This window comes from Loxodonta africana, chromosome 3 (genome assembly GCF_030014295.1).
Source record: "Loxodonta africana isolate mLoxAfr1 chromosome 3, mLoxAfr1.hap2, whole genome shotgun sequence".
NCBI classification, from domain to species: Eukaryota; Metazoa; Chordata; class Mammalia; order Proboscidea; family Elephantidae; genus Loxodonta; species Loxodonta africana.
Window position 1 is genome coordinate 3530962 of NC_087344.1, and position 26750 is coordinate 3557711.

General features: G+C 44.6%; 1 protein-coding gene across 1 annotated transcript; it reads left to right on the top strand.

Moving 5' to 3' along the window:
- The first annotated feature begins 516 nt into the window (after positions 1-516).
- LOC104847124 (zinc finger protein 709) lies at positions 517-26750 on the top strand. The gene is made up of 4 exons (XM_010601427.3): positions 517-739; positions 17639-17765; positions 22292-22472; positions 22831-26750. Exons 1-4 carry the CDS (start codon positions 737-739, stop codon positions 24056-24058), a joined length of 1539 nt encoding a protein of 512 aa, XP_010599729.3. The 5' UTR covers positions 517-736; the 3' UTR covers positions 24059-26750.

Here is a 26750-nt window from a genome sequence, read left to right on the forward strand (position 1 = left end):
AAGAGTTCCAGCCCCTAGACCCAGGCTGCAGGGTTCAAACTTGGCTCAGGCGACAAGCACTGCGGAGTCCTCGGGTTTCCTGGTCTAAATCCCCGGACTGTGGGTGGGAGAGGGCGCCTGGGCCCCTCGGTGCCGTCCTTGGTCATACACCCACGTGGACGCAGGCTTCATCACACGTGGAGCCCTCACTGCTCAGTGCGTCACAAACAGGGAGCAGGAGCCCCATCTGACCCCCACCCTGGGGACACCAGGCCCGCCTGTCCCCGCCCCGCCTGGGCGCCCCTCCTGCTCTGGACGTGGGGTTGGTCTCCTGGAAACCGTGCCTGGAGTTCCCTGCGCACAACAACGTCTCCGCGTCCAGGAGGAGACGCAGGGCACCGCGAAGCAGCGTGGAGACGCCAGCGTCCGCCCAGGGCCGGAGCGCGTGCGTCCACTGCGGAGGTCCCGGGGGCGGGGCCTGGAGGAAGCCACGCCCATGTGCTCAGCGCCTAGGCTCCCGTCTCTGTCACTCACCGTCCAGAGGTGGGGCTTCCTGCAGCATTGTCCATTCAGGAACGTCGGGGCGGGATCGAGCGCAGAGTCCAATCAGGAAGCGGGGGCGGGAGGACGTTTCCTAAACCCTCCCAGACGTCACTGCTCGGCGCGTACGACGATTGAAAGTTTATTATCTGTCTGCGCGACTCCGGAAGTGCTTGTTCCGGCGGACGGGACCACGGCACGTCTGCAGAAGCCGGACATGGTGAGCGCGGGGCCGGGTGTCCGAGGCTGGGCGAGGGGAGGGCCGGCTCAAACCGGCTGGAGGCGGCCGTGCGCGCGGCCCCGGGTGGAGGCCACCACCCTGAGGGGACCGACAGAAGGACGGGGGACGGCCCCCGAGGTCTCGTCACGGGCCGGCGGGCTGCGCGGAGGGGACGCCAGCGCCTGTGAGGGGAAGCGGCCCCGGACTCGCTGAGGTGGACACGGCGGGGAGAGGGTCACCGGGGACTGAGCGGAGGTGGACACGGCGGGGAGAGGGTCACCGGGGACTGAGGGGAGGTGGACACGGCGGGGAGAGGGTCACCGGGGACTGAGGGGAGGTGGACACGGCGGGAGAGGGTCACCGAGGACCGTGAGGGGAGGTGGACACGGCGGGGAGAGGGTCACCGGGGACCGTGAGGGGAGGTGGACACGGCGGGGAGAGGGTCACCGGGGACCGTGAGGGGAGGTGGACACGGCGGGGAGAGGGTCACCGGGGACCGTGAGGGGAGGTGGACACGGCGGGGAGAGGGTCACCGGGGACCGTGAGGGGAGGTGGACACGGCGGGCAGAGGGTCACCGGGGACTGAGCGGAGGTGGAGCCGGCGGGGAGAGGGTCACCGGGGACTGAGGGGAGGTGGTCACGGCGGGGAGAGGGTCACCGGGGACTGAGGGGAGGTGGTCACGGCGGGGAGAGGGTCACCGGGGACTGAGGGGAGGTGGACACGGCGGGGAGAGGGTCACCGGGGACTGAGGGGAGGTGGTCACGGCGGGGAGAGGGTCACCGGGGACTGAGGGGAGGTGGTCACGGCGGGGAGAGGGTCACCGGGGACTGAGGGGAGGTGGACACGGCGGGGAGAGGGTCACCGGGGACTGAGGGGAGGTGGTCACGGCGGGGAGAGGGTCACCGGGGACCGTGAGGGGAGGTGGACACGGCGGGGAGAGGGTCACCGGCGACCGTGAGGGGAGGGGGACACGGCGGGGAGAGGGTCACCGGGGACCGTGAGGGGAGGTGGACACGTCGGGGAGAGGGTCACCGGGGACTGTGAGGGGAGGTGGACACGGCGGGGAGAGGGTCAGCAGGGACTGAGAGGAGGTGGACACGGCGGGGAGAGGGTCAGCGGGGACTGAGAGGAGGTGGACACGGCGGGGAGAAGGTCACCGGGGACTGAGGGGAGGTGGACACGGCGGGGAGAGGGTCACCGGGGACCGTGAGGGGAGGTGGTCACGGCGGGGAGAGGGTCACCGGGGACCGTGAGGGGAGGTGGTCACGGCGGGGAGAGGGTCACCGGGGACCGTGAGGGGAGGTGGTCACGGCGGGGAGAGGGTCACCGGGGACTGAGGGGAGGTGGACACGGCGGGGAGAGGGTCACCGAGGACTGAGGGGAGGTGGACACGGCGGGGAGAGGGTCACCGGGGACTGAGGGGAGGTGGACATGACGGGGAGTGCACCACCGGGGACTCTCGGTGGGTGGATTCGGTGGGGATAGGGTCACCGGGAACTGAGGGGTGGTGGACATGGTGGGAAGAGGGTCACCGGGGACCGTGAGGGGACGTGGACACGACGGGGACAGGGTCCCTGGGGATTATAAGGGGAGGTGGACACGGCAGGGAGGTGGTTGCTGGGGACTGTGACGGAGGTGGACACGGCAGGGAGAGGGTCGCTGGGGACCGTGAGGGGATGTGGACATGGCAGGGAGAGGGTCACTGGGGACTGTGAGGGGATGTGCACTCGGCGGGGAGGGTCGCTGCGGACCGTGAGGGGAGGTGGACACGCGGGGACAGGGTCACCGGGATTGTGAGGGGAGGTGGACACAGCGGGGAGAGGGTCACCGGGGCGTTTGAGGGGAGGTGGACACGGCACGGAGAGGGTCACCAGGGACTCTGAGGGGAGGTGCACACGATGGGGAGAGGGTAAACGGGGACTTAGGGGCGGTGGACATGGCGGGGAGAGGGTCGCCGGGGACCGTGAGGGGAGGTGGACACGGCGGGTAGGGGGTCACCGGGGACTGAGGGGAGGTGGACATGGTGGGGAGGGGGTCACCGGGGACCGAGGGGAGGTGGACACGGCGGGACGGGGTCACCGGGGTGTGAGGGGAGGTGGACATGGCGGGGAGTGGGTCACCGGGGCCTGAGCCTGGGTGGATAAGGTGGAGAGAGGGTCACCGGGGATCGTGATGGGAGGTGGACACGGCGGGCAGAGGGTCGCCGGGGACCGTGAGGGGCGGTGGACACGGCGGGAGAGGGTCGCCGGTGACCGTGAGGGGAGGTGGACACGGGGGGGGGAGCGAGCGTCACCGGAAGATCACAAACAATCACAGACTACCAGGTCAGCCTTGGGTCCAAAGAATGTTAAGGAGAGCAGATGGCACTCACAGGGGGACCTCCAGAAACAGTGGGAGAGTGAGGAGGGTCGCGTGTGGAGGTTTTCCAGGAGTGAGGGGATTTCTGTAGGGAAGTTACAGTGAATCGGTCTCCCACATTTTTTTAATTGGATGGAGGATCTCACATGGGGTCTGTCCGTCGCTGCCTTTATTGGGACACATGTCCATTGGGGATTGATGGCATCTGGGTGGTGAGCCAGAAATATCCCTCAAGTCAACTTGTTTTTCTAGGCAAGTCCCTGACGTTAGAACACCTTGAAAACAACCTGTTATTCTCGGGAAAGTCGCACTTAGCACAACGGGCCATTATTTTTTTTTTAACACAGTGGTTGGGACAGGATTGGGGTCTTACCATGGTCTCCCCGTTCTTGGATAAGCTGATTAGAGGGGGCGATCTACTGGGTGGTGTTTGCTCAGTGTGGACACAAGGCGTCCAAAGCGGGTGGTCGGTGTGCCTTGTCAGCCTCCCTGCTGCGACCACCCCAGCTGCATCCAGGCCAGAGCTCAGGTTTCTTCTCTTATTTGGGCAGCAGTTTCCTCCAAATGTAAAATGGTGATTCCCTTTCGCTTTTTTGGTTCTGCTTGCAGAGGGTAGTAAGTTTCTTAGGTGGGATCTTTCCCTGACTTGGGTTTTTCTGGGACTCAGGCAGAGACAGCTGCTGGGGAAGCGTCCCAGGAATGTGTTCCCTTCCGTCGGAATTGCAGAAAAATGCGCGCAGTTGCACCTTAACCTGAGGTGGGTGGAGAAATGGATTGAAAATCGTCATGGAAATAGTGGTTACTCTCCTATGCGGGGCATGGAATGTGTCACAGTGTTTGATTTTGGTCCATTTCCCTTTATTATCTGGGCGTCAGAGATTAATGCACATTTTGTGAAATGTGACCTGGAAAACGGAGAAGGGTTCCGACTGATTGACTTAGAAATAGCCAGTTATGAGGGTAATAGTTAACTGACATCTGTTTTCCGAAACTGATAAGCATTTTTCAGTTCTTTGAAGCCTTAAAGAGCGCCTTAGCAGATGTATAGAAACCAAAGTTTATTAGGTTAAGCTCTGGGCTGCTAACCAAAAGGTTGGTTGGAACCGACCCAGCCGCTCCTTAGGAGAATGACCTGGTGTACTGCTCCCGTAAAGATTACAGCCCAGAAAACCCTACCCTGCCACCTGGGTTGCTGTGAGTGGAATCAGCTCCATGGCACACGACAGCCACCACCAGGAGAGGGAGAGTCAGTGTTCAGGAAGCAGCTGGTTTGCAGAGGATACTGGTGATAGTTGCACGACGTGATTAATGTTAATTGAGGTCACTAAACTATAGGCGTGAAAACCATTAAGTTGGCAAATGTGTTATGTATAATTGTACAACAATGCAAAAACAGAGCCCCTTAGAATTTCCCAGCCCACTTTATCCTTGAACAGAGGTCAGAGTAAGTGACTCTGCTGGGTCCCTATTCAAACACTGGGATTGAGAGTCTTTGTTTCGCTAAATTTATCAGCAGTGGGATGAAGCTGTTGTGTAACCTGGGGTGGGGAGCAGAGGCCTGAGGTCGGTGACTCCCAGCTGGGTCTAACCTTGAGCCTACAGAGGAGGTATAGTAAGGGCCGGTCAGATCTTCTGGGGACCCTTCAACTCAGAGCACCCCAGAAGGAGCTGTTTGTGCTGGGAGAATCATTGGAGGGGGAGATCCAGGTGAGGGTGTGCTTGGGGCATTTCGAAGGTTAGACTTGGAGAAAGAAAAGTCTCCTGAGGAAAGGGCTTATGCATCTGAGCATTTATTTGGGTTGGAACCTTAAACTGGCTCAGGTTGAGAGTTCCGTGCTGGTGAGAAGTAGGCCCCGGAGGAGGGAGCGGTTCCACACTGTGAGCAGGGAGAGGTTTTTTTCTTTTTTTAAATGTATATTGAACCAACCTTTTATTCCTGCGAGAAATCCCATTTGTCACGGTGTGTAATTCCTTTGTTTATGTTGCTGGATTTAGTTTGCTAGTGTTTGGCTGAAGAATTTTGCATCTGTATTTCTAAGGGATATACCCCTATCATTTTATTCGTGATGTTTTCGTGTGATTTTGATATCAGAGTAGTAATACGAGCCTCATAGACTGAGTTGGGAAGTGTTCTCTCCACAGTTGATATTTGCACATTGGTACCTAATGAGTAAAGATGGTGAGCACCTTTTTGACCTTTCGTATATCTTCCTTTGAGAAGTGTCTTCAAATCCTTTGCCTGTTTTTTAGTTGCATCATTTGTCTTTATATTGTTGCCGTTTATTTTTTCTGTTGAGTCTGTAAGAGTTTTTTACATACAAGTCCCCAACTTCAGTCTTTTTGGAGACTCTATCATCCGTTCTGACATAAGTTAAATACCTTATTTTTTAAAAAAGTTTCCTCTGTTATTGCCTTTTATTATTGGTGTCTTTATAAATCTGATCTTTATTTGTTTTGGGGGGTTGGAAACATTACATATAAATTTAGTTATATTTTAATACACACAAAAAATACACAAATCATAAAAATTTTCTCTGACCGTGAAGAAGAGTTGGATGACATTGGCATTTTGTCAGTTGCAGTAATAGCTCCACTTGTGGAAGGTTCTGGACCATCTGGATTATTCCTGGGAATGGGGATGGCGTTTCTAGCCAGAAAATTAGAGTTGTCTGTATGGTCCTTTTCTTTTTTTCTTCATCTATTATTTTTTTTTATTTTATGGTAACGTCTCACTGCTTCCCAAATCTGACGTTAGCAAAGTGATCAACACTTGGGTCCGTGTTTTCTAGCAACTGAAGCCTCTGATTTCATTTAGAAAAAAACTTCATCTAATCTTTTCACTGTGAACATTTTTGACAACTTCTCTCCTTCCTCTTCCTCATTTCGTTCTTCAGCATTTCATTCCTCTTCAAAATCCATTAAGTCCTGACCAGTTAATTCCCTTTCTTTGTGATCTTAAGCTGTCCCACATTGGCAGTGTCAAGTTCTAAGTTCAGCGTTCTTGCCATATGGACAGTTTTTCCACCGACCTCTTCCATCATATTATCCTGATCAAATGCTTGGAGTGTGTTCACATAAATCAGCAGTTTTTTTCCAAATCCCCTGCATGCATTTTCCTGTAAGTTCCTCCTAGGGACACGCAATGTCCCAGATACACTGATGAATACTGTAATTCTTCCAGAAATCATGAAATGGTACTGTACCTCTGTGTGTTGCAGCTATTGCCTGAGCAAATGTAGTCTGTAGGTAGTACGCCTTGAAGGTAGCGAACGCCCCTGATTCATAAGCTGAATCACAGCTGTCGTTTTGGGAAGTAGATAAACCAGTTTCACATCTCGAGTTAGATGCAGGGCTTTGAACCGGTTCCAAACGGTTCAGTCATGGCTGACGGAAACAAGGAAAGCCTTTGTGTTGGACAATAACCAGATCTCTCTCCCTTCAGATTTAGACCCGAGTAGGAAACTGGCAGCGGTGTCCGATTCATAGATGGCGCCTGACCTTGCCACTGTGAATGTGTGTCGCTCTCCACAGTCGTGCATCGACTGTGCCTCTTTGTGGAAACAGATGGCTGTAAGTGGAGTTTGTTGTAACCCGAATTCATAAGTCAGGGACTACCTGTTCTTAGAATACAAGTCCCTTATCAGATTTTTTTTTTTTAAATCTTAAAAATAATAATTGAGTTTATTAAGGTTGCCAGATACCAGATCACTATACAAATATTCTATTTCTACATATTAATAACATTTTTTATTGTGCTTTAAGTGAAAGTTTACAATTCAAGTCAGTTTCTCATACAAAAACTTATACACCTATTGTTATGTTATCCTAGTTGCTCTCCCTAGAATGTGACAGCACTCTCCTTCTTTCCACCATGTATTTCCCATGTCCATTCAGCCGGCTTCTGTCCCCGTCTGCCTTCTCATCTCACCTCCAGACAGGAGCTGCTCACATAGTCTCATGTGTCTACTTGAGCTAAGAAGCACACTCCAGTATCACGTCTTATAGTCCAATCTAATCTTTGTCTGAAGAGTTGGCTTCCGGAATGGTTTTAGTTTTGGGCTAACAGAGTCCGGGGTCATGACCTCTGGGGTCACTCCAGCCTCAGTCAGACCATTAAGTCTGGTCTTTTTACTAGAATTTGAGGTCTGCATCCCACTTTTCTTCTGTTCCCTCAGGGATTCTCTGTTGTGTTTCCTGTCAGGGCAGCCATTGGTGGTAGCTGGGCACCATCAAGCACTTCCAGTCTCAGGCTGATGGAGTCTCTGTTTTATGTGGCCATTTCTTTCTCTTGGGTTCATGTTTTCTTTGTGTCTTTGGTGTTCTTTATTCTTCTTTGCTTCAGGTCAGTTGAGACCGATTGATGCATCTTAGATGGCCGCTTACTAGCTTTTGAGACCCCAGACGCCACTCACCAAAGTGGGATGCAGAACATTTTCTTAATACACTTTCTTATGCCAGTTGAGCTAGATGTCCCCTGCTACTCTGTCACTTGAAGTGTTTGGTTGTATTCAGGAAACTTCCTAGCTTTTGGATTAGTCAAGTTGTGCCGACTTCCTCTGTATTGTGTGTTGTCCTGTTCACCTAAAATAATTCTTATCTATTATCTAATTAGTGAGTACCCCACTCCCTCTCTCCGTCCCCACCCTCATAACCATCAAAGAGTGTTTTCTTCTGTATTTTAAACCTTTTCTTGAGTTCTTATAATAGTGGTATCATACAATATTTGTCCCTTTGCAACTGACTGCTTTCACTCAGCATAATGCCTTCCAGATTCTTACATGTTATGAAATGTTTCACGGGTTCATCATTGTTCTTTATTGATGCATAGCATTCCATTGTGTGAATATACTATGAATTGTTTTCCATTCATTCGTTGATGGGCACCTAGGTTGTTTCCATCTTTTTGCTATTATAAACAGTGCCACAGTGAACATGGGTGTGCATGTATCTATTCGTGTGAGGGCTGGTATTTCTCTAGGATCTATTCCAAGGAGTGGGATTTCTGGATTGTTCTATTTCTAGTTTTCTAAGGAAGCACCAAACTGATTTCCAGAGTGGTTGTACCGTTTTACATTCCCACCAGCAGTGTATATGTGTTCCAGTCTTCCCACAACCTCTCCAACATTTATTATTTTGTGTTTTTTGGATTAATGTCAGCCTTGTTGGAGTGAGATGAAAATCTCATTGTAGTTTAGATCTGCATTTCTCTAATGGCTAATGATCGTGAACACTTCCTCATATATCTGTTAGCTACCTGACTGTCTTCCTTGGTGAAGTGCCTGTTCATATTCTTTGCCCATTTTTTACTTGGGTTGTCTTTTCGTTGTTGAGGTTTTGCAGTATTTTGTAGATTTTAGAGATTAGATGCTGATCAGATTTGTCATAGTCAAAAATTTTTTCCCAGTCTGTAGGTTGTCTTTTTACTCTCTTGGTGAAGTCCTTCAGTGAGCATAAGTGCTTGATTTTTTAGGAGCTCCCAGTTAACCTAGTTTCTCTTCTAGGGTTTGTGCACTGTTGGTAACGTTTGTTGACTATTTATGCCAGGTATGAGGGCTCCTAGCGCCTTATTAGATTTCAGATTTCTTTTTCCATTCTAACTGTTGTCTTCGCTTCTGTAATAGTACCCTTTGAAGCACAATAGTTTTAAATTTTGATGAAGCCAAGCTTATCTATTTTTTCTTTAATCGTTTGTACTTTTGGTGTCATATCAAGGTATGACTTGTTACCCAAGTAACAAGATATACTTCTATTATTTTTTCCTAAGAGTTGTATTTTAGCTCTTATGTTGAGTCTGTGACCTAGTTAACTTTTGTGTATTGTATGAGTACAGGGCTAATGTTCTTCTACCTTACACATGGATATCCAGTTGTCACATTTGATTTTCATATATTGACCTTGTATCCTGCAACCTTGATAAACTCATTTCCTATGATAGTTTGTTAGTGGACTCCTAGAATTGTTCTGTGTATAAGATCATCTGGGAATAGAGATAGTTTTACTCCATGCTTTCCAATCAAGATGCCTTTTATTTATTTACTGACTAGCTACCCTGGCTAGAGCTTCCAGTACAATGTTGAATAGAAACGGTAAACTTGAGACAGAACATCCATGTCTAGTTCCTGATCTTAGAGGAAAGCATTCAGTGTGATGCTCGCTGTGGGTGTTTTGAAGATGCCTTTTATCAGGTTGAGGGTATTCTGTTCTATACCTAGTGCGTTGAGTGTTATGAAAGGTGTTGGATTTAAATGATTTTTTGCTTCTGCTGAAATGACCATATTGCTTTTGTTTTTCGTTCTGTTAATCAGGTGTATTACACTAATTGATTTTTGGATGTTAAACCAACCTTATATTACTGGGATAAACCCTGCTTGCTCATGGTTTATAATCCTTTTCACACATTGCTGAATCTAGTGTGTTAGCACTTGGGGAGAATTTTTGTACCTGTGTTCATGAGGGATAGTGGGCTCTAGTTTTATTATCTTGTATTCTGTTTTTGTTTGCTTTTGGCATTAGGATAATATTGATCTCATAGGAAGAGTTGGGAAGTACTCCTTACTCTTTTATTTTCTGAAAGATTTTGTGAAGGAGCCGTGTTAATTCTTCTTTAAATAGTTGGTAAAATTTACCAGTGAAGCCATCTGGGCTTGGATGAGCTGACCAGAACTGACCAAATGCAGAGAAAGATGTCTGACACCGTGAGCTGGTATAGATTGCTGCAGTTTGATGACTTTCTCTGGACCGGACTTTGCTTATGGAGGCAGATGCTCAAAGTTCAGCTAGAACAGAAGATCTTCAAGACTGGCGAACATGCTTGTCTCCTCAGTACTTGTTTGATAGTTATGTTGTTGCTGTAGTTAGGTGCCGTCGAGCCGGTTCTGACTCCTAGCGACCCTGTTTACAACAGAACGAAACACTGCCTGGTCCTGCGCCATCCTTACAATCGTTGTTATGCTTGAGCTCATTGTTGGAGCCACTGTGTCAATACACCTCGTTGAGGGTCTTCCTCTTTTCCGCTGACCCTGTACTCTGCCAAGCATGATGTCCTTCTCCAGGGACTCATCCATCCTGACAACATGTCCAAAGTATGTAAGACACAGTCTCACCATCCTCGCTTCTAAGGAGCATTCTGGTTGTACTTCTTCCAAGACAGATTTGTTCATTCTTTTGGCAGTCCGTGGTATAGTCAATATTCTTCACCAACACCACAATTCAATGGCGTCGATTCTTCTTCGGTCTTCCTTATTCATTGTCCAGCTTTCACATGCATATGATGCGATTGAAAATACCATGGTTTGGGTCAGGCACACGTTAGCCTTCAAGGTGACATCTTAGCTTTTCAATACTTTAAAGAGGTCCTTTGCAGCAGATTTGCCCAATGCAATGCATCTTTTGATTTCTTGACTGCTGCTTCCATGGCTGTTGATTGTGGATCCAAGTGAAAAGAAATCCTTCACAACTTCAGTTTTTTTTCTGTTTATCACGATGTTGCTCATTGGTTCAGTTGTGAGAATTTTTGTTTTCTTTATGTTGAGGTGTAATCCATACTGAAGGCTGTGGTCTTTGATCTTCATTAGGAAGTGCTTCAAGTCCTCTTCACTTTCAGCAAGCAAGGTTGTGTCATCTGCACATTGCAGGTTGTTAATGAGTCTTCCACCAATCCTGATGCACCGTTCTTCCTATGGTTCAGGTTCTCAGATTATTTGCTCAGCATACAGATTGAATAGGCATAGTGGAAGGATACAACCCTGACACACACGTTTCCTGACTTTAAACCAATCAGTATCCCCTTGTTCTGTCCGAACAACTGCCTCTTGATCTATGTAAAGGTTCCTCATGAGCACAATTAAGTGTTCTGGAATTCCCATTCTTAGCAATGTTATTCATAATTTGTTATGATCCACACAGTCGAATGCCTTTGCATAGTAAATAAAACACAGGTAAACATCCTTCTGGTATTCGCTGCTTTCAGCCAGGATCCATTTGACATCAGCAGTGATATCCCTGGTTCCACGTCCTCTTCTGAAACCAGCCTGAATTTCTGGCAGTTCCCTGTCGATACACTGCTGCAGCCGTTTTTGAATGATCTTCAGCAAAATTTTGCTTGCGTGTGATATTAATGGTATTGTTTGATAATTTCCACATTCGGTTAGGTCACCTTCTTGGGAATAGGCATAAGTATGGATCTCTTCTAGTCAGTTGGCCAGGAAGCTGTCTTCCATATTTCTTGGCATAGATGAGTGAGCACTTCCAGCGCTGCATCAATTTTTTTTTTTTTTTGGATAGTTATGGGCAGTTTAAAAATTGACTGTCTACATTGGGTGAAGATAAAGGCATGAAGTGGCTGACTTACATGCTTTAATGGGTGTGCTTACACTCTGAATGAGGGGGACCAAGGAGGATCTCCACTGAAATAGTTTCCTCTTTTCCTGATGGTTCTGGGGGAAGACGGTGTTGGGAAAGATGTTGATAGGATTATATGATTCATTTGTGAGTGTTGTTAACAGGGTTAATTGTGATTGCAGAAACTGTATATGTAGGAACTGTAAGTGTTAAAGAGTGGACTAAGGGGGAGGCACTGCTGGACTGGAATACAGTGGCCGAACCTAATGTCCCTTAAATGTTTTTCTATGCTGATACCTCGTTAGGCTCAAACCAAGGGAATAATCTTTTCTCAGTTAAATTTTATCAGAGGCCAGAGAGGGTAAAGGCAAGATGACTTTTGGAGAACCTGACCAGGTCAGATGGATACCTACAGCAGAACTGAATGGTACCTGAGTAACTTCACCCTTAGGACTCTTTTCTCTATTGCAGGACTAATTGCTAATGACTATTTTGGACTAGTAAAATGATTGTGGGGAATTTTTATCCTCCAAGCATGAAAGAACCGTGGCTAGAAAAGCCAGGGGGTGGTCTGCAGTACAATGGATTGCTTTTGTATAGCCTTTCTCACTATAGTCTTGTAACTCCCAAGATATGAAAATAGGGTAATTGTGGCTCACCAAGGGGATTGGGTCAGTTTTGCCTTAAAATAGAGCCAATTCCAGAGCAGAGCAAAGATCCTACCACCACTAGGGAAGAACGGCCAGGAGCCAGCCTGTCCTTTGGACCCGGGATCCCTGCGCTGAGAAGCTCCTGGAACCAGGAGACAGAGAGCAAGAGAGAGAGCTGTAGCACTGAAGGGAGCAAGAAGCAGTGACAGAGACCTGGCAGCAGGAGATGGCATGGTGGGCTTCCTGGCCCAGGAGAGAGAAAGCTGAGTGCCTTTGGGCAGGAGGCTTGCTGGTAGAGTAGAGTGCCTCTGGGGATTTATTGGCAGGGGCTAAAAGAGCTTTGTAACTTGTCTGAGCAGGGCAGGGGCTAAGAGCCAGAGTGGTGTGCTTGCAGGCATGGCTGGGAAGAGGCCCAAAGGGGCTAGGGATGAGAGTGTGAAGAGGCTTTCTGAAGTGCCAGGAGGTGTGAGTGAACCCTTGAGCCTAAACCTGTGTTTCCCTCAGGCAAATCCTAGTTCCCCTTTTAGTGTACCCAAATCAAGTATTGACTGAAGGCGGGGTTACACGCTGTCTGTAATCTATGATACCCAATATTCATTTCTGTCACACATTTGCCCCACGCGTCTGTCAGTCTGTCATACTGTGGGGGCTAGATAGGAGAAGCATTCAGTATCCATATCAGCAGAGAAGCAGAGTGTGCCATGGGAGGGATGGTTGGTGTCAGAATTGGTGAAGAGGTCAGAAAGCAGGCATGTTTGACCTCTAGCTTACAGGGATCAACCTTGGGCTTTTGATCTTGATTCTTATTCCCCTTGTTAAATTAGGCCTCCTACTTTGTTCTTTTTCTTTAATAATGCTTTGTTTCTCTGGAGCCTCTTACCTTTCCATATAAAGTTGGTGGTTAGTTTTTTCATCTTGTTAAAGAATGCTGTTCATATTTGGATTGGGACTGCGTTATACCTATAGATAGCTTTAGGTAGAATTGGCATTTTCACAATGGTGAGTCTTCCTATCCATGAGCATGGTGTGTTTTTCCATTTATGTAGACCTCTTTTAGTTTCTTGCAATAGTGTTTTGTAGTTTTCTTTGTGCAGGTCTTTTACGTCCCCGGTTAGATTTATTCCTAATTATTTTGTCTTTTTAGAGCTATTATAAATGGTATTGTTTTCCTGATTCCTTTTCAAAGTTGTCTTTGTTGATGCGTAGAAAGTGAACTGGTTTTTGTATGTTTATCTTGTACCCTGCCACTCTGCTGAATCTTTCTATTAGTTCCAGTAGCTTTCTTGTGGAATCTTTGGGGTTCTCTATGTATAGTATCATGTCATTTGCAAATGGGGATAATTTCACTTCTTCCTTTCCAATTTGGATCCCCTCTATCTCTTTTTCTTGCCTTATTGCTCTAGCTAGGACTTCCTGCACAATGTTAAGTAGGAGTGGTGATAAAGGGTGTCCTTGTCTTGTTCTCCTTTTCCTGGGGAATGTTTTAAGTCTCTCTCTGCTTAGAATAATGTTGGCTGTTGGTTTTGTATAAATGCCCTTTATTATGAAGGAACTTCCCTTCTATTCATGTTTTATTGAGAGTTTTTATAAGGAATGGGTGTTAGATTTTATCAAATGCCATTTCTGTATCAGTTGAGATGACCATGTGATTCTTTCGTGTTTATTTGTGTGGTAGATTATGTTGATTTTCTGATGTTGAACCGTCCTTCCACACCTGGTATGAATCCCACTGGTAATGGTGTATTATTTTTTTGATATGATGGTGAATTCTATTGGCTAGAATTTTGATGAGAATTTTTGCATTTATAGTCATGAGAGATTGGTCTGTAATTTTTTTTCTGGTGTCTGCCTGGCTTTGGTATCAGGGTTATGCTGGTTTGATAGAATGAATTTGGGAATATTTCTTCCTTTTCTGTGCTCTGAAATAGTTCAAGAAGTACTCGTGTGAACTCTTCTCTGAATGTTTGTTAGAATTCTCCAGGGAAGCTGTCTGGACCAGGACTTTTTTTGTTGGGAGTTTTTTTTTTTATTACCTCTTCAATCTCCTCTCTTGTTATGGGTCTGTTCAGATTTCCTGTCTCAGGTTTGTGTTGGTTTAGATTGGTAGTGTGTTCCTAGAAATTTGCCCATTTCCTCTAGGTTCTCAAATTTGTTGGAGCACAATTTTTCATAGTAGTCTCTTATGATCCTTTTTCTTTGCATTGGGTCTGTTGTAATGTCTCCCATCTCATTTCTTATTTGGGTTATTTGCTTCCTCTCCTGTTTTTTCTTTTGTCAGTTTGGCCAGTGGTTTGTCCGTTTTGTTGATTTTTTTCAGAGAACTAACTTTTGGTCTTTTAATTGTGTTTCTGTTCTTTCTTTCATTTATTTCTGCTCTAATCTTTATTTTCTGATACCTTGGGCTTCTTTTTGCTGTTCTTTTTCTATTAGTTCGAGTTGTAGGGCTAATGTTTTGATTTTGGCCTTTTGTTCTTTTTTGATGTGTGTGCTTATTGCTGTAAATTGATCTCTGAACACTGTGTTTGCTGTGTCCCAAAGGTTTTGTTATGATGTATTTTCATTCTCATTTAATTCTAGAAAATTTCTTTTTTGCAGTTTTTTGATTCCCTCTTTGATTTTTTCTATTACCCAGTTGTTTTTAAGCAAGGTGTTACACAGTTTCCATATGTTTGATTTTTTTTCCTTGATCTTCCTGTTATTGATTTCTCCTTCTATGGCATTGTGATCAGAGAGAATGCTTTGTATTATTTTGATATTTTAGATTTTATTGAGGGTTGCTTTGTGGCCTAACTTTTGGTCTATTCTGGAGAATGTTCCATGTGCGTTGGAAAAGAATGTATACTTTGCTTCTGTTGGGTGGAGTGTTCTGTGTATGTCTGTGAGGTCAAGTTGGTTGATTGTGGTCTTTAGATCTACTATATCTTAGTTGAATTTCCTTCTAGACGTTCTGTCCGTTACTGAGAGTGGTGTGTTGAAGTCTCCTACTATTATTATGGAGCTGTCTATTTCTCTTTTCAGTGCTGTTAGAGTTTACGTATACTAGAGCCCTGTTGTTGGGCGCGTAGATATTTATTAGAGTTGTGTCTTCTTGGTGGATTGTCACTTTAATCATTATATAATGTCCTTCCTTGTCTTTTATGGTGAACTTTGCCTTAAAATCTATTTTATCTGAGATAAGTGTTGCCACTACCTCTCTTTTTTGGTTACTGTTTCTTTAATGTATTTGTTTTCCATCCTTTGATTTTTAATATGTTTATGTCTTTGTGTCTAAGGTGTGTTTTTTTTAGACAGCATATTGATGGGTCGTGTTTTTTAATCCATTCTGCCACTCTCTGTCTCTTTAGTCAGTTTACATTCAGTGTGATTATCAATAGGTATGAGTTTATTGTTGTCATGCTTATTTTTTGTGGTGCTGATGTTTTCTTTGTTCCTCTTACTTTCCTATATTGAGTTCTTTTGTTTGGGAGTTTTCTTTCCTTTTGTTATTATAGATTTTGTGTGTATTGAGTCTTTGTTTTTTATTTTGTTGAGTAAGTTTGTTACCTTTCTTTGTGGTTACCTTGAAATTTACCCTTATCTTCCTAAGTTTGAATCAGTCTTTTATTACTTGATATCACTTTGAGTTCCTCTCCATTTGAAAGTTCTATACTTGCACCATTTATTCCCCCTTCTGTTGTTTTGACATTGCTGTCGTTTACAGATTGATGCCTCTGTTTCCCTGTTTTAAATCTTTCAGCTTAGTTTTATTACTGAGGAGTTTCCTCTTCCGTTCTGGGCCTGATCTAGTTCTTTATCCCTTCACTCGATGCGTAGGGTTTCAGGATTGACATTTGCATCTGTTTTACTCAGTTGTTCAGGTCTTTGCTGCAGAGGGACGGTATGGTGTGTCTGTCTAGGGCGCCATGTTGGTTTTGCCCTTTTTTTTTGAGTATGATTGAACAAATAGATAAATTTGAAAAGAATTGATTTCTTTAGTAGGTTCAGAGTTGTCACATAGGTTTTCTTCAGTTTTTTTTTAACCTTAATGGGTGGCACAAATCTTTAGTGCTCAGCCACTAACTGAAAGGTTCACGGTTTGAATCAAACCAGGGGTGCCTCCGAAGAAAGGCCTGTGGTTTGCGTCTGAGAAATCAGCCTCTGAAAACGCTACGGAACACACTTCTGCCCTTGACACACGTGGGGTCGCCATGAGTCAGATTTACCTGATGGCAGCCGCTTCGTGTTTGGCTTTATCATCTTGGGAAAACGTTCAGATATTAGTTATGTTGTGACACCCACATCACTGAATGGATTCCCTTGACATCATGTTTTACTGAATCTGAAACGCACCATTATTTTATACACAAGTAAAGATTAGAAAATTGAGGACCAAAATCTCTGACACGTTGTTACGGTTCATTGAGTGTAAGGTGAGTTCCAATTTACAGATGTGTTAAAGGCGAAAACCCACATCCCCAATGGATGCAATACAGTAGGTTCCTCATTTAACCCTTATGGGTTTTCCAGGTTTATTTTTCTTATGTTCTGCTTTTATATGTTTTAATCCCTTCCTTTTAATTTCTTTGGGATCATATTGTTATCTTTTTCCTGTACGGAGTTAACTCTGTTTCCCTGCTGCCTAACTCCAGTTGAGTTTGAGTTCCTTCTTTGTAGGTAGAATTTTTTTTTTTTAATTTGTTGATTTTTGTGATTTTCATTAGATGATCTCCAGTTTTTTTTCATCATTGTTTGTTCTTTATTTCCTGGGTATGGTGTCCTTCTTCCTTATTGCTCTAAAGATGTTGATTAGAGTTTTTTTTTTTTTTTCTCCTGCTAAAATCACCTTTGGCTCCATTAGGGTCAGACCCTTCAGTGACTCACTTTGTGGTGCCACTTTCCTCCAATTCTGGTGCTTGGTTATTGATCTAACAGGTCCTGCTGGCCTGGCAAATTGTGTGGGAGCCAGGTGTTCCTCATACCTGATAGGTGTTGCCAGGTCCCAGGGCCCTGGCCTCCCTCTCTGTCCACAGTGTCCTCATCATCCTGGAAGGAGAATGTGTCTCTGCCTTTGCTGCATCTGAGGGGGTCAGGCCAGGCTCCGTGACTCTGCTACCTCCACGTCGGACCTGTTGAATTTGAGCAGCGTCAAAAATGTACCCTAAGTATTTGCAGCGTCCAGACATTCTGGTTCCAGTTCTTTGTATCTGTTAAGAAAACAATGTCTCAGCAAACTGAGTGTCTGTTTTTAGTGTTTTCTGAAAGATGATTTTGTCAGTCTTTACTCTGCCCCGGAATCTGTCCAACATGGCTAAAAATAATGAATTTTAATGATGTGAGCATAACAATAAATCAGTCATTGTTGTCTCACATCGTTATTTTGAAAGCACTTACCATCGCTGAGCATATTGTATTTTATTGCCTTAATGATTATCATCTTCCACAGGAGTGCCAGGTCTCTGTGGTTCATAATCCTGTGAATAAGTACAGTACTCCAGGCTGGGAGTCTCCTGCACCCTCCTGCACACACTGGGGAGATGGTGCCTTGTTAAAACAGTATGTGGGCTCTTTTAGGACTTGGTGGTCTTAGAAGATGTGGCTGTGAACTTCACCCAAGAAGAGTGGGCTTTGCTGAATGCCGCTGAGAGGAAGCTCTATAAGGATGTGATGCTGGAAACCTTCCAGAACTTGGCGTCAGTAGGTAAGGATGGCATCATTCCTTCACTTCATCTTTTGTGGAACGAATATCTTCCACATGGTCTTTTTTGACTTGGGCTGAGGAATGAGAATATGTTGGAAGAAAGACAGACACGGTCCCAGAGCTCTTGGAACTTGAGGTCAGGAGGCTTTTCCATGAAAACAGAGTTTTATGTGTTTAACTGACTTTTTATCTCTCTTGGTTAAAAGTCTCAAGGCTCCCTAAGTTTATAAGTGTGGGCATGGTCTGCAGTGTCACTATGCAGCACAGAGAGAAACTTTGTACATTCACCCCTGTAAGAGTTATACTGTGATAAATATATACTTGCCATGGTAATTTTGCTGCAGTTGAACCTGCTCTTACCCATCTTCAGCTCCTGCAAGCACGAAAGCATTTGCCCGTCTCATGGAAATGCCTGTTGACCTTCACCATCCTCCCTCACCATGAGCTTTTCGCTGTGAGCAAGGCGTCAGCCACACACACACAAGTCATTCCCGGATGGGACCTGGGGACATTGGAGGGAGGACTCCTCTAGGGCATCTGTGCAGGTGGACAGCAGGAAGACAAGGGCCCTTGGGAGGAACAGGGCTTGGAAAAGGGAAATTTGTTTGCTGATATCAATTAGAAAAGTAAATCAATCTTTGAGAAGGATGAAGTTAGCCACTTACCTTGGCTTCCTTGTTTCATTTTCCATCCATGCTCACACTTTCCTTCTTTTCAGCTTAAGACTCTCCGTATTACCTCTTTTAAGTTCATTTATTTATTTGTTATTTATATATTTGTTGAAAATACGCATAGCAAAATATACACCAATTCGACAGTGTCTACGTGTACGGTTCAGTGACCTTCTTCAAGTTGTGCAACCATTGTTGCTGTCTTTTTCCGAATTATTCTTCCAACATTAACATAAACTAGCTGCCCCCAAAGCTTCTCATCTAACCTGTTGAGTTGCTGTTGTCAATTTGGTGCCATATAGATAGATCTTAAAAGAGCACAATGGTCAAGGCAGATATTCTTTACCAATTAAGCTAAATTATTGTTTGGTTTAAAGAAGACTTCAGGGGATAGTTTTGGTTTAAGGTTTGAAGATTATCTTAGTGCAGTAGTTTGGGGAGTTCATCTGGCCTCAAAGGCTTCAGAAAGTCTAGATTCCATGGGAATTTGAAACTCTTACTTGCGTTTTTCCCACTTTTGATCAAAGATTCTTCTATAGAATCTTTGATCAAAATGTTCAGTAATCGTAGCTGGGCACCATTCCCTTCTTCTGGTCTCGTGGCAAAGGAGGCAGGCAGTTGTTCATGGCAGCGGTTAAGCAGGCATTCATTTCCTCTTTCTATTCCTGACTCTCCTTTCTCTGCTGCTCCAGGCAGATAGAGACCAATTGTTGTACCACGGGTGGCTGCTTGCAAGCTTTTAAGACCCCAGGCACTGCACAATGAACTAGGAGGTAGGACAGAAGCACTAAAAAAAAATAATGAGGCCAATTAACTGAGATATCCTGTGAAACTATGATCCTAAAGTTCCAAACCATGAGGTGTTGGTTGTATATAAGCAGCATCAACAGTTGCTCTTTGATTTAAGAATATATATCACATAACGTTTGCCAGTTCAGCATTTATTAGGTGTACATCTTAGTGATGTCAATTACGTTAATCAGTTGTGCAGCCATTACTCTTAATCAGTGCCAGCTTTCCCATCATCATAAACAGAAACTCTTTGCTTTCTAAACAATAACTACCCTTCTGTCCTTCCCTTCCGCCCCTGGTAGCCACTAACAAACTTTGGTCCCTATACATTTGCCTATTCTTGTCATTTTATATAAGTGAGATCAGACAATATTTGTCCTTTTGTGATTGACTTATTTCCTCAGTATAAGGTTCTCAACATATCATTGCTTCATTTCTCTTTCTGGCTGGGTAATATTCCACTGTAGGGATGGACCATATTTTGTTTATCCTTTTGTCCTTTGATGGACATTTAGATTGTTTTCACCTTTTGACTATTGTGAATAGTGCTGCAGTGAACATTGGTGTACATATGTCCCTTGGGTATAAATCTAGGAATGGAATTACTTAGTCATATGGTAGTTGTAGTTTTAGTTTTTTAAGGAATCTCCGTAATATTTTTTACAACAGCTGTCTGTACCATTTTGCATTCCTGCCAGCCGTGGGTAAGTGTTCTAATTTTCCACATCCTTGTCATACTTGTCATTTTCTTTTTTTAATCTTGCCATCCTAGTAGAATGTAGTGGTATCTCGTTGTAGCTTTTTTTTTAATTTATTTTTATTTTTCATTGTGCTTTCAATGAAGGTTTACGGAGCAAAGTAGTGTCTCATTGAACAATTAATACATTATTGTTTTGGGACGTTGGTTGCCAACCCTGTGACAAGTCAACATTCTCTCCTTGACCTTGGGTTCCCCACTTCCATTTGTCCAGATTTCCTGTCCCCTTCTGCCTTCTTGTCCTTGCCACTGGGGTGGTGTGCCCATTTAGTCTCATATGCATGGTTGAGCTACGTGTATTGGTGTTTGTTTTATGGGCCTATCTAATCTTTGGCTGAACCTCAGGAGTGACTTCAGTACTGAGTCAAAAGGGTTTTAGGGACGATTCTCATTGTGGTTTTGATTTGTATCTCTGATGGCTAAAGACCTTGAACATCGCTTTATGTGCTTGTTGGCTTTTTGAATATTCTCTTTGGTAAAATGTCTATTGAAGTTCTTAGTCCATTTTTTGATTGAGTTATTTGTCTTTTTGTTCAGTTGTATAATTTTATATATGTTTTTTGGATATTAGGCTTTTATCAGATACATATGTGGCTCCCGAAGATATTCTTCCAATCTGTAGGTTATCTTTTCACTTTTTGGTAAAGTCCTTTGATGAAAAAAATTACTAATTTTTATGATGGCCCTTTTATCTGTTTTGAGTTTTGCCATTTGTGCTTTTGTTATTAGATAATCCGTTGTTAGGCTAGGCCCAGTTATGCCCCTGTATTTTCTTCTAAGAATTTTATGATTTTAGTTTTCACACTTCTCTTCCTCTCAGAAAAATATTTCCTGTATTTCGTCTTTTAAAGTTAGCATTCGAGCATATGTGTTTTGCTCAGTTCCTCACTACTTTGCTTTTCTTGTAATAATATGATGTCAGTATCAGCATCTGTCTTTTTGGAAGTATTTCTCAGTAGAGGGAGACCCTGGGCGGTGCAGACGGTCAATACACTCAGCTGCATTCAAGTCCCTCCAGAAGCACCATCAAGTCCATCCAGTTACCCATTTATTAACAAAGCCCTGCTGATCTACTTCCAAAAAATCAGCCATTGAAAACCTTGGTGGAGCACAGGTCGACTCTGGCACGTATGGTATCTCCATGAGCCTGGTCAACTGCACGGCAACTTGTTTCTTAGTAGATAGACTACTGTTTTGACCCATGTTGCCTATGATTGCCAAAGTCCTCAGAGTTTTTGCAAGGGCTGCACTAAAAAAGGGTCAAAGCAGGCATACCACACCTTTATCACTAAATGTGTGTCAAGGATCAGCATGAATCCAATTCCCAGCTGGAAATAGATCCAGGTCTCACCTTTCCACATCTCTATTCCTTGGCTTCAGCCACTTTCATGGCATTTCCTCTCTGATCCTGACTACCCAGTGTTGGATCAGACCTCATTCCCAGCAACCCTAGCTGGGCCAAAATATCCCAGGCCACCTAGGGCCAGGTCATCAGAGACCAGCTGTAGGCTCAGCAGTCTGTACAACTCCCTGCACTTCAGACCAGCCAGTCTCCCCCCTTCTCTCTTTAGCCCCCTGGGACAAGGTCACAAGCTAGAAGGACTCTATCCTTCTTCATCGACTGCCCATGCAGCCTTTCCCTCACCACCAGCTACCCACAACTGGGTCTACACAAATTGACTGTCCCTCCAGTCCCTGATGGCTCATTGCTCCTGTGGGTTCGTTAATTCTCTGTAACGGCTCAGAAAATTCACGGAGACTACTGTCAACAGTTACTCATTTATTATAACCAAAAAGGATACAAGTGAAGAGATGCATTAGGCAAGGTCTGGGAGATTTCTTGCATGAAGCTTCTGTTGCCCCCAGGGATATGCTGTACTCTCTCCAGGGCATGGATGTTCTTACCAATTCGGAAGCCCCAAAGAGGAAGGTCCAAGGTCCCCTAGTCATTGGGACCTCGATGAATAAAACAATGAATATGTATGATTAATTGCATCATGCCCCCCTCCCATTCTGAAGTTCGTTAGCCAGGAGTGGGGCCTCTGTAGCTCCTACTGTACCTGCCTGGCTATTTTGGAAAACAAAGACATCTCAATTACTCAGGTTATTTTCAGAAACCAGAGACAAGCAGTCAAACTGAGTTCTTTGTCCCACAGTCTTCCTTTGCTCACATGTTCATAATTCCTTATAATATTTGTTTCATTTTTGGATCAGTATATGGAAATAAATCCACATATGGTCTGTTTTCCTTCAATTAGCCACAATTTTTGTCCCATGAAATTAAACTGTTTTATTAATTTTTGCAGATAGTTGTACTCAAGTTAAAACCAGTGGATCAAGTCCTCAGCAGGGTATTTTTGAGAATGAAATATTCAATGGAAAGAAAATAATAAGTTTCATAAGAAACGATTCCAGGTTCAATTTGGAAGAAAAGGGGAAAGTTCATAACGTTGAAGATCAGCCCCAAATCCAGAAGAAGCATTCAAGGTGAGTGGCACTCATGCAATAGGAACAAGTGTCCCAGCAGAGTGTTAGACTGTCTTGAAATTAAAGAAGAAGTATAGATGTAGCTAAACAATTATGTACACAGAGAATTTTCACAAGGCAGTGTTTTCATAAATGTGATGTAGATATTGAGGGTCTAAAACGTAATTTAGTTAGAAATAATGGTCAGGAAACTCCATAGTGAGAAAGAGTTTGAAAGCAATAGCTGTATTCAAACCCTCAGCCAAGTGTTCGGGTTGTTCCACTTTGAAGCAATGCAGACAGTGCAGAAACCATCCCCATTCACTGAGAATGTGAAATATGTAGTCATACTAATCATTCACTTGCCTCTCATGTTTAGGAAATGTGTGAGCGGTCATAAAGGACAGAAAATCCCTGCATGTGAAGTATGTGGGAAAACCTTTATGCATTTATCTTCCCTTAAGCTACATTTAAGACGTCACAGTGGAGAGAAACCGTATGAATGTAAGGAATGTGGGAAAGCCTTCAGTTGTCCCACATACTTTCGAGAACATGTGAGAATGCACACTGGAGAGAAACCCTATGAATGTAAGTATTGTTGGAGAGCCTTCAGTTTTTACTCATCCCTTCAAGAACATGAGAGAACACACACTGGAGAGAAACCCTATAAATGTAAGCAGTGTGGAAAAGCCTTCACTAGTTATTCCGCCCTTCATGGACATGAGAAAACACACAGTGAACAGAAGCCTTACGAATGTAAGCAATGTGGCAAAAGTTTCCGTTGTCCCAAATATTTTCGACAACATGTGAACATGCATAGTGGAGAGAAAATCTATGAATGTAAGGAATGTGGGAAAGTCTACAGTATGCCTGCAAACCTTCGACAGCATATGAAAACGCACAGTGGTGAAAGACCCTATGAATGTAAACAATGTGGGAAAACCTTCAGATGGCCTACCTCCTTACGAAACCATATGAGAACGCACTCTAGCGAGAAACCCTATGAATGTAAGCAATGTGGAAAAGCTTACAAGTGTCTCATATCCCTTCAAGAACATCTGAGGAAACACACTGGGGAGAAACCCTATGAATGTAAGCAGTGTGGAAGAGCCTTCACTAGTTACCCAGCCCTTCATGGACATGAGAAAACGCACAGTGAACAGAAACCTTATGAATGTAAGCAATGTGGCAAAAGTTTCCGTTGTCCCAAATATTTTCGACAACATATGAACATGCATAGTGGAGGGAAAGTCTATGAATGTAAGGAATGTGGGAAAGTCTACAGTATGCTCGCAGTCCTTCGACAACATATGAAAACACACAGTGTTGAAAGACCCTATGAATGTAAACAATGTGGGAAAACTTTCAGATGGCCTACCTCCTTACGAAACCATATGAGAACACATTCTAGTGAGAAACTCTACGAATGTAAGCAATGTGGAAAAGCCTACAAGTGTCTCATATCCCTTCAAGAACATCTGAGGAAACATACTGGAGACAAACCCTATGAATGTAATCACTGTGGGAAAGTCTATCAATATTCCAAATACTTTGACGTGCATATGAAAATGCACAATGGAGAGACACAGTATGTATGTAAAGAATGAGGGAAGCCTTAAGAATACAAGGCATGTTGGGAAACCTTCTGTAAAATGGGACGAGCAGTAATATCAGTACCTGTCTAATGTAATGGGGGATAATGAGAATCACCGTCAGCACAAAGCCGACTCCCATGAGGTGGAGATCACACATACGTCCACTGTGCAACCTTTTTACCAATTCTGAAACCTGCCATCCCTGCCATGGCACTCTCTACTTCTCTTCGGGGTTTGATAATCTGTTGCAGTGGCCACACAGAATTCACAGACCATACTTACACTTAAGTGGTTTATTAAGGACCAGGGTACAAGTCGGTATCAGAATCAACAGACTACAACTCAAGAATCAGGATCAGGAAGCATGTAGGTAGAGTCTCCCTTCTTTAGTGCAGGATAGCTCTCTCAGCTCCTCTCAGTAGTGCGGGATTCCTCTCAGGCCCCTGAGGACAGGTTCCTCTTGGCCCTGCCATTGTTGCCACCACCTCCGCTGCTGGACCCCTTCTAGGCCTCTTGCTGTCTTCAGTGTTAGAGCCTTTGACCACTATTAAACAGCTCTTTTAGGAGGTTCCTTGCCTCCTCTCTCTCTCTGTCTCCTCTCTTCCTTCTGCTTTTCTTCTTGCTTTTTTCTGTCTCTAAACAAAAAACTGTTAGGCTGGCTGCATCTATATACACAATTCTTTGCCAGTTTCAAGGCATGGCCCCTCTCAGTGGGGGACCACAAACTGACCAATCCCCTCTTGGTAGGCCACAGATACCTCATTTGCATAGTATGCACGGCTGGGCTACATCTCACCTCATTTGCCTTGTCTGTTGACCAATCCCTGCAAGGTGCATACCAATCACATGGCAGGCTGTAGCTCAGGGCCAGGCAAAAAGTAGCAAACCAAGCTGTTTTCACCTACTCAGGAAATGTCAATCAACCAAACAAAAGTAACAAAACTCTTCCTTGTAGAAAACTAGGCAGGTGTAACTCTTCAGGGCTTAGGGGGAATGTCTCTCAAGCCATTTTTCCAAAGAGCCAAGGCAAAAGGCCACATAAAGGAACTCCTTTCACCACAGTTGTCATCATGGGTAAGGTTGGGAGCTACATCTCCCCGAGTCCCTTCTGTTTATGACTCCGGGTTAAAGTTCATGAGAAGGGGAAGGTGCGTGAGTGTTGGAAGGCAGAAGTGAAGAAGCATTCCTCTCCATTCTGCTGGGCCATCAGGAGAGAGAGATGCATAGGAACCCAGTAGCCTAGGTTACAGCACATCTTTGGCACCTGGCTTTCTCACTCAGGAACAGCCCAAACCGCACACCACGTGCTTGACATGTGTTAGCAGCCCTTCAGCGTAGAGGCGTTCACAGAGAGAGCTCACAGTAATGGGTTAGCGTGCACAGCTCTGAAGAAAGCAAGGGGTGGAAATGAAATGTGTGGTTGTTCTCAGAGAGTATGTGGTAAGAATGTTCCAGGAAGTGTGTATCAAAAATATTTTCCAAAAGTGCTTGCACCAACTCTTCTCAGAAGCCTCTGCACAGATGAACAGATGAAGAATTGTGGTCACAGCCATGCTGGAATTTATATATAAAAACCCCTCCGTCCTCATGTACTCTGGAGCACGTTGTATGGTTTACATCGTGCCGCCCTGCTATCCAGTTACAGCTGTTCCATTCCTCAATAAAACTCTTTTGTTCCACTCTCCACAGAGTAAAGTATTTTTGTACTGTGTAGACTTTAGTTCCCTCCTAGGCAGTGGCTTCCACAGGGTTTTCCAGAAGCTCCCCCATCAGGGACCTTCTTTGGCGCTCAGGCTTACATGGCTTCCGGCTGACCCGTTATCCTCTGTAAGCACTCATTCCTGCAATAGCAGTTCTTTTCTCTGATTCCACCCTGACAGATTTAATGCGGCCACCGAGAATGCAGGAAGCATAGTTCTCTGATGGCTTTGTTATGGGACTGCACTGACCATGAAATTACTGTTTCTGACATCTCCATGATTGAAATAATCATTTGAACTGTGTTTGGCAGATCATGGGAGTTTTCTGTTACAGCCGAATTCCATCTATAAGCAGTAAATCTACCATATTTAGTTACTTTCATTTTTATATGTGATTACCCAGTGTTTAATTCCTTTCAGTTTTTAATATGAGATAGAAAACAATTGGCATGGTTCATCAGACATACTTCTGTAAATGTATCTTAGAAAATCTTACCTAGGTTTTAAAATCTGTTGTATAGTTATAAATGTCATTATGTTTTCTGTTTCATTAACTGAGATGATATGTTGAAATATTCTATTCTGAATTGTTATGTGCATCAAGTCGGCTCACACTCACAGCAACCCTATGTAAAAAAAAAAAATTATGCACAACAGAACAAAACACTGCACGGTCCTGCGCCATCCTCACAATTAGTGCTCTGTTTTGAGTCCATTGTTGCAGCCACTGTGTCAATCCATTTTGTTGAGGGTCTTCCTTTTTTTTGCTGACCCTCTGATTTACCAAGCATGATGTCCTTCCCTAGGGACTAGCCCCTCCTGATAACTTGTTTCTTCCAAGACAGATTTGTTCGTTTTTCTGGCAGTCCATGGTACATTCAGTATTCATCACCAGCGCCATAATTTAAAGGCATCAATTCTTTGGTCTCCCTTAATTGTCTGGTTTTTGCATTCGTATGAGGCAATTGAAAACACCCTGGTTTGGGTCAGGTGCATCTAAGCCT